This window comes from Schistocerca cancellata, chromosome 8 (assembly GCF_023864275.1).
Source record: "Schistocerca cancellata isolate TAMUIC-IGC-003103 chromosome 8, iqSchCanc2.1, whole genome shotgun sequence".
In the NCBI taxonomy this organism is placed as follows: Eukaryota; Metazoa; Arthropoda; class Insecta; order Orthoptera; family Acrididae; genus Schistocerca; species Schistocerca cancellata.
The window spans coordinates 347,357,925-347,373,703 of record NC_064633.1 but is presented as its reverse complement, the minus strand read 5'-3'; the positions used below and the strand labels follow the sequence as shown (position 1 = coordinate 347,373,703).

Genomic DNA, 15,779 nt, shown 5'->3' with positions numbered 1-15,779 from the left:
CTAGACCATGCCGATTACATCTAGCGCTGTTTCAGTTACCTAGTGACATTTGTGTCAATATTATTACATGTTAAAATCGTGTCATTATGCGCGCTCCAGATCAGCACCCGTAACGACATCTAGCGGAATTTTTCTGAAACTCTAGACCATGCCGATTACATCTAGCGCTGTTTCAGTTACCTAGTGACATTTGTGCCAATATTATTACATGTTAAAATCGTGTCATTATGCGCGCTCCAGATCAGCACCCGTAACGACATCTAGCGGAATTTTTCTGAAACTCTAGACCATGCCGATTACATCTAGCGCTGTTTCAGTTACCTAGTGACATTTGTGTCAATATTATTACATGTAAAAATCGTGTCATCATGCGCGCTCCAGATCAGCACCCGTAACGACATCTAGCGGAATTTTTCTGAAACTCTAGACCATGCCGATTACATCTAGCGCTGTTTCAGTTACCTAGTGACATTTGTGTCAATATTATTACATGTTAAAATCGTGTCATTATGCGCGCTCCAGATCAGCACCCGTAACGAGATCTAGCGGAATTTTTCTGAAACTCTAGACCATGCCGATTACATCTAGCGATGTTTCAGTTACCTAGTGACATTTGTGTCAATATTATTACATGTTAAAATCGGGTCATTCTTTTTGGGACACACTGTACTATGTACTCACTCCCTAGCAGTTTGTAACGGGAATTTCCGAACTGCACGCATACTGTATACTCACTTCAGAAATTCGGCCGTCGGAGAGGTCGAGCTGCTGCAGCATCGGCAGCGCCGCGAAGGTGTCGCCGCGCAGTTCGCGCAGCTGGTGCGCCCTGACGCTGAGCGCCAGCAGCCCCGCGGGCAGCGCCGACGGCTGCGGCGTCACCCCCAGGCACTCCGCCGACAGGCCGTCCTGCGAGCACCAGCAGCCGGCCGCGCACAGCCACTGCCCGTCGCCGGCGACCTCCGCGGCCGGGGCCGCCGCCACAGGCCGCAGCGGGAGGCAGCACTGGGCCACCAGCACCAGCACCGTCACCAGCCACGCGCTGCAACACGAGCCGTTCCACACACTCTGCTGTCACCGCAATATTACTTTTCAATAATTGTGTTAGACGCACATCCATCCATTCCCCACTTTTCATTTCAGCTGGTGAGATACCCCGAGCTAACAACAGTCATGAGATACCTCCTACCACATTACTGGTCATTAAAATTGCTACACCACCAAGATGACGTTCTAGAGACGCGAAATTCAACCGATAGTAAGAAGATGCTGTGATACGCAAATGATTAGCTTTTCAGAGCATTCACACAAGGTTCGCGCCGGTGGCGACACCTACAACGTACTGACATGGGGAAAGTTTCCTACAGATTTCTCGTACACAAACAGCAGTTGACCGGTGTTGCCTGGTGAAATGTTGTTGTGATGCCTTGTGTAACGAGGAGAAATGCCTACCATCACGTTTCCGACTTCGATAAAGATCGGATTGTAGCCTATCGCGATTCCGGTTTATCGTATCGCGACATTGCTGCTCGCGTTGGTCGAGATCCAATGACTGTTAGCAGAATATGGAATAGGTGGGGTCAGGAGGGTAATACGGAACGCCGTGCTGGATCCCAACGGCCTCGTATCACTAGCAGTCCAGATGACAGACATCTTATCCGCATGGCTGTAACGGATCCTGCAGCCACGTCTCGGTACCTGAGTCAACAGATGGGGACGTTTGCAAGACAACAACCATCTGCACGAACAGTTCGACGACGTTTGCAGCAGCATGAACTATCAGCTCTAAGACCATGGCTGCGGTTACCCTAGACGCTGCATCACAGACAGGAGCGCCAGCGATGCTGTACTCAACGACGAACCTGGGTGCACGAATGGCAAAACGTCATTTTTTCGGATGAATCCAGCTTCTGTTTACAGCATCATGATGGTCGCACCCGTGTTTGACGCCACCGCGCTGAACGCACATTGGAAACCTGTATTCGTCATCACCATACTGGCGTATCACCCGGCCTGATGGTATGGGATGCCATTGGTTACACGTCTCGGTCACCTTTTGATCGAATTGACGGCACTTTGAACAGTGGACGTTACATTTCAGATGTGTTACGACCCGTGGCTCTTACCTTCATTTGATCCCTGCGAAACCCTAAATTTCAGCAGGATAATGCACGACCGCATATTTCAGGTCCTGTACGTGCGTTTCTGGATACAGAAAATGTTCGACTCAGCAGCACATTCTCCAGATCTCTCACCAATTGGAAACGTCTGGTCAATGGTGGCCGAGCAACTGGCTCGTCACAATACGCCAGTCACTGCTCTTGATGAACTGTGCTATCGTGTAGAAGCTGCATGGGCAGAGGTACCTGTACACGCCATCCAAGCTCTGTTTGACTCAATGCCCAGGCGTATCAATGTCGTTATTACGGCCAGAGGTGGTTGTTCTGGGTACTGATTTCTCAGGATCTGTCCACGCAAATTGCGTGAAAATGTAATCACATGTGAGTTCTAGTATAATATATTTATCCAATGAATACCCGTTTATCATCTGTATTTCTTCTTGGTGTAGCAATTTTAATGGCCAGTAGTGTAGCATTTTACCCATGAGTTCGCCTGCCTGGAGGTCAGGTCCATATGTAGGAGGATAAGAGTGGAGAAACTTCAGGATAAGGAAATCAGGCACAAGTACATAACAGCGATCTCAGAAAGTTACCAGTTAGTTGAATGTAGTCAATTACAGTCATTGGAAAAGGAATGGACAAGGTACAGGGACACAGTACTAGAAGTGGCTAAAGAATGTCTTGGAACAATAGTGTGTAAAAGTAGGATGAAGCAAACAGCTTGGTGGAATGATACAGTCAAGGCAGCTTGTAAAAGGAAAAAGAAGGCGTATCAAAAATGGCTACATACCAGAACCCAGGTAGACAGAGAGAGTTATGTTGAAGAAAGAAACAAAGCCAAACAGATAATTGCAGCATCCAAGAAGAAATCGTGGGAAGACTTTGGAAACAGGTTGGAGACTATGGGTCAAGCTGCTGGAAAACCATTCTGGAGTGTAATTAGCAGTCTTCGAAAGGAAGGTAAGAAGGAAATGACAAGTATTTTGGACAGGTCAGGAAAACTGCTGGTGAATCCTGTGGATGCCTTGGGGAGATGGAGGGACTATTTTGAAGAGTTGCTCAATGTAGGTGAAAATGCGATCAGTAATGTTTCAGATTTCGAGGTAGAATAGGATAGGAATGATGATGGAAATAGGATCACATTTGAGGAAGTGGAAAAAATGGTCACTAGATTGCAGTGCAATAAAGCGGCTGGGGTGGATGAAATTAAGTCGGAACTCATCAAATACAGTGGAATGTCAGGTCTTAAATGGCTACACAGGATAATTGAAATGGCCTGGGAGTCGGGACAGGTTCCATCAGACTGGACAAAAGCAGTAATCACACCAATCTTTAAACATGGAAACAGAAAAGATTGTAACAACTACAGAGGTATCTCTTTAATCAGCGTTGTGGGTAAAATCTTCTCAGGTATTGTTGAAAGGAAAGTGCGAGTATTAGTTGAGGACCAATTGGATGAAAATTAGTGTGGGTTTAGGCCTCTTAGAGGTTGTCAGGACCAGATCTTTAGCTTACAGCAAATAATGGAGAAGTGTTATGAGTGGAACAGGGAATTGTATCTATGCTTTATAGATCCAGAAAAGGCATATGACCGGGTTCCTAGGAGGAAGTTATTGTCTGTTCTACAAGATTATGGAATAGGAGGCAAACTTTTGCAAGCAATTAAAGGTCTTTACATGGATAGTCAGGCAGCAGTTAGAGTTGACGGTAAATTGAGTTCATGGTTCTGAGTAGTTTCAGGGGTAAGACAAGGCTGCAACCTGTCTCCACTGTTGTTCGTATTATTTATGGATCATATGTTGAAAACAATAGACTGGCTGGGTGAGATTAAGATAGGTGAACACAAAATAAGCAGTCTCGTATATGCGGATGACTTAGATGTGATGGCAGATTCTATTGAAAGTTTGCAAAGTAATATTTCAGAGCTAGATCAGAAATGTAAGGACTGTGGTATGAAGATTAGCATCTCCAAAACAAAAGTAATGTCAGTGGGAAAGAGATATAAACGGATTGAGTGCCAAATAGGAGTAACAAAGTTAGAACAGGTGGACGGTTTCAAGTACTTAGGATGCATATTCTCACAGGATGGCAACATAGTGAAAGAACTGGAAGCGAGGTGTAGCAAAGCTAATGCAGTGAGCGCTCAGCTACGATCTACTCTCTTCTGCAAGAAGGAAGTCAGTACCAAGACTAAGTTATCTGTGCACCGTTCAATCTTTCGACCAACTTTGTTGTATGGGAGCGAAAGCTGAGTGGATTCAGGTTACCTTATCAACAAGGTTGAGGTTACGTATATGAAAGTAGCTAGGATGATTGCAGGTACTAGTAGATGGGAACAATGGCAGGAGGGTGTCCACAATGAGGAAATCAAAGAAAAACTGGGAATGAACTCTATAGATGTAGCAGTCAGGGCGAACAGGCTTAGATGGTGGGGTCATGTTACACGCATGGGAGAAGCAAGGTTACCCAAGAGACTCATGGATTCAGTAGTAGAGGGTAGGAGGAGTCGGGGCAGACCGAGGAGAAGGTACCAGGATTCGGTTAAGAATGATTTTGAAGTAATAGGTTTAACATCAGAAGAGGCACCAATGTTAGCACTGAATAGGGGATCATGGAGGAACTGTATAAGGGGGGCTATGCTCCAGACTGAACGCTGAAAGGCATAATCAGTCTTAAATGATGATGATGATGATGATGATGATGATGTTCGCCTGCCTGCACGTGGATTACATATGCTGCACACATCTCCACCTCCACCCTCCTGCTGCCCATCTCCACCTCCACCCTCTCCCTGTCCATCTACTGCTCTCCCTCCCCCTGTCCATTTCTCCTCCCCCTCTCTCTGTAAACAAGTCCTCCCCATTCTTTAGTCTATTTTGTCCTCCCCTCCCTCCTCTCTCCGTCCATCAAAAACTGTCATGTCAGCATATTCCACAAGTCGAAGGGTGATGTGAAATAGTTTGTAGTGTTCCTCCTGTTCTATCATCTTAATTTCTTATCGCTGAGGAGCAAACCACTGTACCTAACTGACAACGATCGCACTTATTATGTTATGCACAGACTACACTTGTTGTCCTATTTCATGATACTACGTCATAGGAAAGCTCCCTACAAGTTTTGATAAGTGGCTTTGCGAGTAGAAAAATATATGACATATATGGCCCTGTCTTTTGACGACATTGACTTGGAAGCTTGCGTTTTTTACACCGTCAAGGAACCATAAACCTTATTATGTGGCATAATTTTTAATATGATACGCCTAACCGTTCCTGTGAAAAAGGGGTCTTAACAGATGGACGGACAGGCAGTCAGATAACAAATGACAATTTTTTTCGCAAATTAACGATTTTCGAATTTTTTGCTTTAGTTGTACCGTAAAAAATGGTTCAAATAGCTCTGAGCACTATGGGACTCAACATCTTAGGTCATAAGTCCCCTAGAACTTAGAACTACCTAAACCTAACTAACCTAAGGACATCACACACACACATGCCGGAGGCAGGATTCGAACCTGCGACCGTAGCAGTCCCGCGGTTCCGGACTGCAGCGCCAGAACCGCACGGCAACCGCGGCCGGCAGTTGTACCGTAAGCCCTGATTTTTACCAAATTGCATGATTCTAGATCAACGGGAATTATCCTATAGATTTTGATGACTGAGTTTGCGAGTGTGAAAATATTTGACATAAATGGCGGTATCTTTTCACTTCTTTGACTTAGGAGCTATAATGTCTTACAGCACCAAGGGACAGTAGACCTTAGCATGTTGCTTAAATTTCAACTGGATACGCGTACCTGTTCTTGAGAAAAAGTCTTTTTAACAGTCGGGCAATGAGACAGACGAACGGACAAGAAAGCGATCCTATAATGGTTCCTTTTCTCCGGTTTAGGAGAGGAATCCTAAAATTGGTGGTGATACGTAATGGCTACTGGGAGCGTCAAAGATTACTGAAAGTTTTTATGTAGAGATATCAACAAAGGATGAGCAGAAGACGTGCAGATGTAGCTTTAGGACCTCGAGAAAGCTCGAATCATTGGCTTGAAGGAGGTGGAAGCATCATAACGGTAGATCGCAAAGACAGTTGGCTGTAATTTAATGGCCGCAAAACGAATTGTAACGATATGGACACAGGACAACTGTGAGACAGGAAAGACTGCAAGATTGTGTGACAGACAAATAGACCGACAACTACCGCAGAAATCTGGTCAGAGGCTACAGGCATAGGGTACGTACAGAAGGTTCGGAAATTTCCATTACAAACTAATAGGACTTTTAGAAGGGAGTGAGTACATAATATTTTGAACAGGAACCTATGTCCGGAGACGTGCCGTTTCCGTACTGCAGCCGTTGAAAACGTATTTGCTAGGCAGGTATGAAACAGAATAGCCAGGGTGGGGGGTGGTTACATCGGATCGGTTAAAGTCATTTGACGTCTGCCCTACCTGTCTGACCTGGTTCTAGCCTCATTCAGGTGTCTGTGAGTGTTAGAGCAATATGGTTGAGTACGCGTTTGCAGAATACACTGACATGATCCTTCTGAAGCTGGAAGAGCTGACCGTCGCCTTTATCAAGATCGTTCTCCACGACGTCTAACTCCGTTGCATACCCTCCTCGCCACAGTTACCCAACGGCTTCGAGAAATGGTACCTTCACCGTCGACAGGCATGACTCTGATGTTCCAAGGAGACCCCCTCACATCCGTATTGGAAGAGGCCGTACTGTATTACGTCGAAAGGAACTCATCGACGACTACACGATCAATTTCTTTGACCATTAATGAGTGGAACCGAAAAACAAGTGATGTACTGGGTCGCGCCCAATCAGTCACTTGTAAAAGTGGTCGCGTTACCAACATGTTTTCAAATGGTTGTAGCACGGAAACGGTGTGTTTCCGGACATGGGTTCCAGTTCAAAATATTATCTACTCACTCCCCTCTACAACTCCTAGAAGAGTGTAACAGAAATTTCCGAACACCCTGTATATTTACGGAGTGAGCATGGCTTACTCCGAATTTTTCAACATCAGTCCGAGCTAGTCACGTGATTTTGGGACAACGCTGCTTGTCTATAGTTTGCAGTAATAGCGAAACTTGTATATTACACATATTCACCTTGTTTTATATACGTTTCTGCATGCTTTACTTTTGGTAACAGGTTTGGTGCAATATTGTCATTGCTACTGACGTAAAGAGAAGTACATGAGACGAAGACGAGTTACTTTTCATAGGTATGTACAACGAATGTATAATTTTGTAAATTTCATACTGATATAAGCCACTTTATATGCTGAGGAACATCGAAGCGCGGTATTATAATGTCTTATATTGTAGAGAAAATTTCTGCGGATTTATGGCCATGTTTTTACGAGACAAGTGCTAAATAAGGTTGCAAGTGTGTTTGAGTAATCTGCCAGTCAGTTTGTACGTCCTGGTGTTATGTTAATATGCAGATAAAATTTATACATGACAGTCCATTAATTTTCTCCACTTTATGCAGGTGCTCAAATCCTTGTGCGTATCTAAGTCTGTATGGACAGTTTCCTACACAATGTCCTTGAAGGTAAACTAATTAGAACAGATTCGTTAATATGAATCAGTGCAACAGAAAATGTAAAAAAAGGTATTGTTGGGTGCCACTTCTTTTATTACCCAGAATTCAAGCATTGATGTTGAATTTTTTTTTTTTTTTGTCTGTAGTGTATGGTTTTTCTTTTCTGACGAACTGGCAATAAATTGTTGTAGATAATTTACTTGCCTATAAAAACAGAAGGTTAAAAAAATGAAAATAATGATGGACAAGCATGTTATGCAAACCGCTTACCGTATTTAGTATAGCAGTTCCATAGTGTCAAATGAGTTGTTTCTTTTTTGTGACCTTTCGGCGCCGTCTACAGTGTTATTGTAACGAAATTAATTAGAACAGAGATTCGACAGTATGAATAAGTGCAATAGAAAAACTAAATGAATACTGCTGGCTGTTATTTCCTATACCATTACCGAAAAATCGTAAATAAAGTGGAATCTGTAGGGGAAAAGCAAAATACCGTTACTCTTCACATCTTTAAGCCAATTTCAGTTCCAGGTATCAAATTGTTAAAACGCTTATACAAAATTTTACGGTACTTCTGAAGAGGATTTATTTCTAGCAGCAAAGTAATAACAACATTACTGAAACTTCGAAAAGACAATATTACATGTCTCCGCATGAGTCTCTCTTGAGAGGCGTTCACTCAGGCGAACCAGTCAACAAATACAACCTTAATATTGTAGAAGACAACTTAATAAAATGAAGACACCTCTTTTCTACCCAGAGGTCACGGAAAGCTACAATAAAACCAATGAATATTGGCAACACAGTATGAAAACGCGATGAGAAACAGCAGCTTACCTGGTTGACATGCTGAGAGTCTGCATCACCTGCATTCTTGCAGAAATTTACTGCTGCGTGCAGTTGAAGTTACTGTGCTGTCCTAAGAGGTGCGGTGTTATTTGTTCGCTTAACTTATCTTCACTTGATAAGATAAGAAAAAACAGCTCTCAAAGGCTGATTGTTCACTTTGTTACGCCTCGATGGCAGTTCAGAGTAGGATGGAAATCTAAATCTAAATCTGAATCTATTCTCTACAAACCACTGTGAAGCGCATGGAGGAGGGTACTTATCTTTTCATGCCTTATTAGAATCTCCTCGTGTTCCGCTCGCGTGCAGAACGCGTGAAGAACGCTTAAGAGCTTCTGTTTGCTTAAATACGCTTGTGTAAGCTGCAGTTAGTCTTCTTAGTCTTCTCCTCCATTTCTTCAGTCCCTAAGAGGGCGATACGAAGTGACTGTAGTACATGTCTCACTTACTGCTGGTTAATGTAACTTTTTAAGTAGAGTTTCGCGGAACAGCTTTCATCAGTCTTGAAGCATCAGGTTTTTAACATCTCCATAACGCTCTCCCACAGGCGAAACGAAACTATGACAATTTATACGTTTCTTTACTCCTGATGTTCCTGTTTGGTACGGATCGTACACATTTGAGTAATATTCTACGATGGGTTGCACATTTTTTTTTTTAAAAAAGAATCTCTTTTGTAGACAGAGTGTAGTTTTCCAGTATCAGAGTCTGTCACATTGCTAACCTGCGTCTGGACCTATGTGATCACTCAGTTTTCCTACAAAGCGTTGCACCAAGCTATTTGTATGAGTTGATTCCAGTTGCGATTCACTGATACTGAAGTTTTGTGAAACAGACAGTTTTACATTTACGAATATTTGAGATGAGTTGCCAATCGTCGCGCAACTTTGAAATCTTATCTAGATCTGTCTTATCCGTCAGTACTTTACTCTAGATTAATACGTCATCTTCGAAAAGAGTGACGTCATTGTATCTGTACGGCATTTAACTAATATTTAATTCTGCATCTGACTAATATTTAATACTGCATCTGACTAAAGGACTACTATCCTGGAACGCAAGAGGGATCCACTAAAAAAGCTTCCCATCAAACAGCTAAGCGCAGTGGGATACATAATCCTACCTATAGAAATAATTAAACATCAAAGTCCAAATCATAATGTTATACATTACACAACTGAGAGCAACGCAGTCCAAACTCCTAACCACTGAAGAAACAGTTAATCATTTATGACCACAAGAAATGATTCAGGATAAAACTATGAAGTACAACTGAACTGATCCAACATTCTTGAACAAAAACAAATACCAGATAGTGTTCCTGGATGCCTGAAACTCTCCTCATATCGGTTTCAATCGTTCCCTGCCAACCACGTATGAATAGTCATAACACACGTATAGGACAAGAGGATAATTTACCACATATTTGTAACATTTGTAACAGAGCGAACTTCGTTAGAACAGCACGGTGATAGAAGCGATATTTTATGATAAGTTGCCGTGCTATGGACAAAGTCAATCCTAACCATATATGGCACACAGCGAAGCAGAGACATTCAGATACACACGGAATTGTAGCACTTCAAATAAAGTTCATGTAGGTATCATTTGATAAGGAATATTTATCCTAAAATTCCGTATTGACTACCATACAAAGAATATAAATGGAACAATACGTGACTGATAACTGAACAAATATCGCATCGAGCCATGAAAATACTTACGCTTAACGCAGGAGCCAGCTCCAGGGGTCTCACAAAATTTATTACTTGACAGGACGTAACGTTGCAGACTGCAGAGAGGTTTTGGTAAAGTAAGCGTTGATCAGGATTGTTTTCGTAATTAACATTTTTGGCGTGTGTCTCCTTTAGAACAGGTAAAAAGGGTTCTATGGAAGAGCAACAAAATTTGGTAACAAATGAATCGATAGTCAGGACGAAAAACTGCCCAATAAGACGCTAAGACACACTCAGGCCTAAATCTTCACTAAAGAAGAGGGCACATGGAGCTGTACTCCTGTTGCACAATGCTTTGCTGCAACGCCTGCCTGTAGATTCTTCATCGGCTGAGAGGACACTCAAGACTTTCATTGTGAGCATAATCTATGACAATCATCCATAGTCGTGGCTAATAAACAAAGAGCCCAATCTAACCGTTACCTTCATGCATGCAGCGACTGGCACTCAGAAATACTATCGTCTCATAATGGTTCAAATGCCTCTGAGCACAATGGGACTTAACATCTGAAGTCATCAGTCCCCTAGACTTAGAACTACTTAAACCTAACTAACCTAAGGACATCACACACATCCATGCCCTAGACAGGATTCAAACTTGGGACCGTAGCAGCAGCGCGGTTCCAGACCGAAGCGCCTAGAACCGCTCGGTCACAGCGGCCTGCTATCGTCTCATACACATATGAGTCTCTCGGTATCACACACTGCCTGGGAATTCAGTGCATTAATGCACCCGAGTAAAATTTCGCCTGCTATTCGTTTTCGATAGAGTACAACTATCACTTAGGAAAATCACCCTCAGTAAATATTAATACAAGGAGTATATTATTGTTTTTCAAAACATGTGCGGTGGAGAGCTATTAATTACTACAGAATAAGACATTACATTGTTCTGTACAGAGTAATTCTATAAATTTAGTTATTGCCTAGAATTAATCAGTTTGTGGAACCAAAAATAATTTTGTTGCACTCCATTCACGTAAATGCAGCTTATAAACCTAATCCGTTTATTTTTTACTGTAAGTGCTCCACTTAGCTGGATAGTTTGAAAATACATCCACCACCACATAAATCAGTTTCCCGACATGCATGCAACATACAAAATAATTTTCCAGTGAGTGGCTAACAGCAGCAGCGCGACCAAATCCAATATGTTTTCACCATACGTAGTCACTGTCTGCAACTAAACTATAGTTCATAAGAGGCTTAATACACTGATCTCCTGGCCTAGCATGTCGGCTCTTGCAAAACGGATCAGGTATTTCACGTTGAGGTACCTATCATATTCGCGCTAGGTTGAGAGCAACTCATTAGGTTTATTAGAAAAATTCAAATTTACGTAGTGCCAAACAACTTCTTCTACACTACTCTAGACACATAACATTTATTGGAGAAGATTGGTAAGTGAGTAGAAAAGAATGAATTTTTTTTTCTTCAGTGTCTTTTTAAAAGTACTGTCAAAACAACCCTCATACGCATTGTATTCACTTTATATAAAGTTAGATTATGGTCATCGAGTTTGCTGTTAGGTATCGCTGTCGACATTGTCTCTATGATGGATAATAGATTATGATATTATATCACAAACTTCCGCAAGCTTCGTAGTACTACTACAGTCGCGACACACTAACTTGTTTTTGTTACCCACAGCGAAAGCAGCGACCCAAGCATCTAGCAAACTACACTTCTGAATACGATATAGAATAAGTACGAATACTAAAGCTTATAATGATTTCTAACGTAGTTTTTAGAATAGGGAGTGTATGTGTCTGTGTAGTGCCATAAAAATTGACAATAACTAAAAATGACACCACATTTGTCATTTCTTAGTTTCCTCCGGATCCTGGGAGGCACGAAACGATACATTACAGGAGAATTTATTTACGATTCTCCTGTAACTTACAGATATTTATTGAATAATGTCGTTTTCCTTTAATAACAAACAATTACTAGTAAATACCAGAATGCCCGTTCTTTTGTAGGAAGACGTCGTATATCCCACCCAGCAAAGGAGGGTTTTGTTCCCCATACTTTCAAATTAGTGGATGTGGAATGTAGGAAACCTATATGGAATGTACGATCTACATGATTTAACGTAACAAATAAGCCACGATAGCTGTAGCTGAAGGGAAAACCACAGAGACATGATAATAAAATGCCAAAAGCAATAAAACTCTTTCCCAACACATAAGAAACCAGTTCCACAATTGTTGCTAAATCTGAGCCACAAACGGCAAGAATCTTCAACACATTGGCTTTCCAAGGAAAAGTAATTACATTTACATAAGATATTCGTGTGTTAGAAAGTCGAGTAAAGTCAAGAACGGAGATATCATTACACCCTATAAAATGGTTTTATGTGTCAAAGAAGGTGCCTATGATAATAATAAGAGACAGCAACAGAAACATATGCTTCTCACGCTGGAAATATGTTTTAATATTCTCTTGCTTTCATCGGAATAAGCTTCAATATATATATTCCTTCACGAAAAAGTTGTGGCTTATATCATTCAGCCAGTGTGATTCGGCTGTTTTTAAATGTATTTCTTGATAATTCATGTCTCTTATTTACGAACGCATGGAACACAAAATATAACAAGTATTTCGTTAATTAAGTAGACAACAATTAAAAACAAACATCATCCTTACAACGTATGTGACTGCCTGCTATCTCACCGCTTGGAGCGCTAGTGCCGCTTCAGCTGTCAACCTGTAACAACTTTCACACCAGAGAGTGTCAAAACTGTATATATTAGACTGTTGTACAACGCCTGCTTAAATGCATGATAACAGCCAACCTGAAGGACAGGTATAAGACGAAGAACATATACTTTCTAGATTTTTTATTAGCACTTTTGATAATGCTGACTTTGATACTTGGTTTGTCAAACCCAGCACTCCAGGTTTTTCTTTGCGTGAAGTGCAGCCGTTCCTCTACAATGCTTAACGTGTGTAACTACAAAGTCGTAATCGATACAGCGTCCAATATGATTCAGTATTAAGTCCTGTAGATTTATCATTGTTGGTCAATCATGTGTCATTAGTTCCTCTAACTCTAAATACCAAAACCAATTAGCTTGAGAATAGCCATCAATCCAACACTCATGTGACTCTGATTGGGCTTTCTGAATTCAGAAACACAAAACGTAAGAAATCACTCTTACATTTATCCATAAAAGGAGGAAACATAAATTTTCATTCTTCAGCGAGGAACCTAAAATGGACTGAACACACAGCTAAAACTTGAAAGAAGGAATCAAGCAGCCTGTCTCCACGCACTAAAAAAAAGAAAAAGATAATTGTGTAGTACTTTTAGTTGTCTCTACCTTAGATATATCAAAAATTGTTCAAAATCATCCTCTTACTATTATTATTACTGTTATCATTGTTTTTTATAGTATGTCAATCAATTACAATTACACACATCCAAAAAAAGTTTTGCATCACATCGGTTCCGAGAGTTCCGGAACCTGTACAGAAAATTGGAATAGAGATCAGCATGAACATCATTTCCACCCTTTTTATTGCTCATGAAAACCACACATTGCACGTTGTACCACCATGCAGCGAGACTTTCAGAGGTGGTGGTCCAGATTGCTGTACACACCGGTACCTCTGATACCCAGTAGCACGTCCTCTTGCATTGATGCAAGTCTGTATTCGTTGTGGCGTGCTGTCCACAAGTTCATCAAGACACTGTTGGTCCAGACTGTCCCACTCCTCAACGGCGATTCGGCGTAGTTCCCTCAGAGAGGGTGGTGGGTCACGTCGTCCATAAATAGTCCTCTTCAATCTATCCCAGGCATTTCCGATAGGGTTCATGTTTCGAGAAAACGCTGCCACTCTAGTCGAACGATGTCATTATCCTGAAGGAAGTCATTCACAAGATGTGGACGATGGGGGCGCGAATTGTCGTTCATGAAGACGAATGCCTCGCTAATATTCTGCCGATATGGTTGCACTATCGGTCGGCGGATGGCAGTCACGTATCGTACAGCCGTTTCGGCGGCTTCCACGACCACCAGCGGCGTAGTCGGCCTCACATAATGCCACCCCAATACAGCAGGGAACCTTCACCTTGCTGCACTCGCTTGACAGTGTGTCTAAGGCGTTCAGCTTGACCAGGTTGCCTCCAAACACGTCTCCGAAGATAGTCTGGTGGATGGTATATGTGACATTCATAATCCTGAGCGGTTATTTCGGCATGTTGTTGGGCCCATCTGTACCGCGCTGCATGGTGTTGTGGTTGCAAAGATGGACCTCGCCATGGACGTCGCGGGTGAAGTTGCCCATCACGCAGCCTATTGCGCACAGTTTGAGTCTTAACATGACTGCACGAAAAGCATTATTCAACATGGTGGCGTTGCTGTCACGGTTCCTCCGAGCCATAATTCGTAGGTAGCTGTCATCCACTGCAGTAGTAGCCCTTGGTGGCCTGAGCGAGGCATGTCATCGACAGTTCCTGTCCCTCTGTATCTCCTGCATTTCGGAACAATATCGCTTTGGTTCATTCGGAGGCGCCTGGACACTTCCCTTGTTGAGAGCCCTTTCTGGCACAAAGTAACAATGCGGACGCGATAGAACCGCGGTATTGACCGTCTAGGCATGGTTGAACTACAGGCAACACAAGCCGTGTACCTCCTTCCTGGTGGAATGACTGAAACTGATCGGCTGTCAGCTCCCTTCGTCTAATAGGCGCTGCTCATGCTTGGTTGTTTACATCTTTGGGCGGCTTTAGTGACATCTCTGAACATTCAAAGGGACTGTGTCCCTGATACAATATCCACAGTCAACGTGTATCTTCCGGGATTGTGGGAAGCGGGGTGATTCAAAACTTTTTTTGATGTGTGTATTTAATGAAACTGAAATGCATACAGCACTATTTTTGTAAGACTACAGTCAGACGTAAGACTAGTTACGACGACCCTATTCCGATCAGATTAAATACACAAATAGGTGTTATAAAGTAGAAGGAATAGAAATGTTGTCGGTGCGAAGACGAGAAAGTTATTTGCGGAAAAATACTAGACCGTCATTTGCTTATACAGTAGTGGAATTGGTATTAAGAAATGGATATTTATAGGAAAATTAACATTGTCCGCTGCAATACTTGTGCACAGTATATAAACAGCAAAAAAATGGCTCTGAGCACTATGGGACTCAACATCTTAGGTCATAAGTCCCCTAGAACTTAGAACTACTTAAACCTAACTAACCTAAGGACAACACACACACCCATGCCCGAGGCAGGATTCGAACCTGCGACCGTAGCAGTCCCGCGGTTGCGGACTGCAGCGCCAGAACCGCTAGACCACCGCGGCCGGCTATAAACAGCAGTATGAGATCGAGTATACTAGCAAATGCAGTCAAATGGTACCGCATTTGAAGTCAGTAGTACAGTATGTAACAAGACGTCAACGATTCAGGTGGTAGAGGGTGGAACTCAGTATAAAAGCAGTAGGCTCCTGTTGGTGTTATTGTGTGCGTATGTGCCTCTACTGCTGATAGGAAACGGACACCATTAGTGACAG

General features: G+C 42.4%; 1 protein-coding gene across 1 annotated transcript in view; it reads right to left on the bottom strand.

Annotated features, from left to right (window-relative positions):
* LOC126095567 (uncharacterized) overlaps window positions 1–15,779 on the bottom strand; it is a 138,489-nt gene that overhangs the window by 43,560 nt on the left and 79,150 nt on the right. Inside the window, exon 5 of the mRNA XM_049910344.1 lies at window positions 736–1,039. Coding sequence (XP_049766301.1) covers window positions 736–1,039 — 304 coding nt within the window. The remainder of the gene's footprint in view (window positions 1–735; window positions 1,040–15,779) is intronic.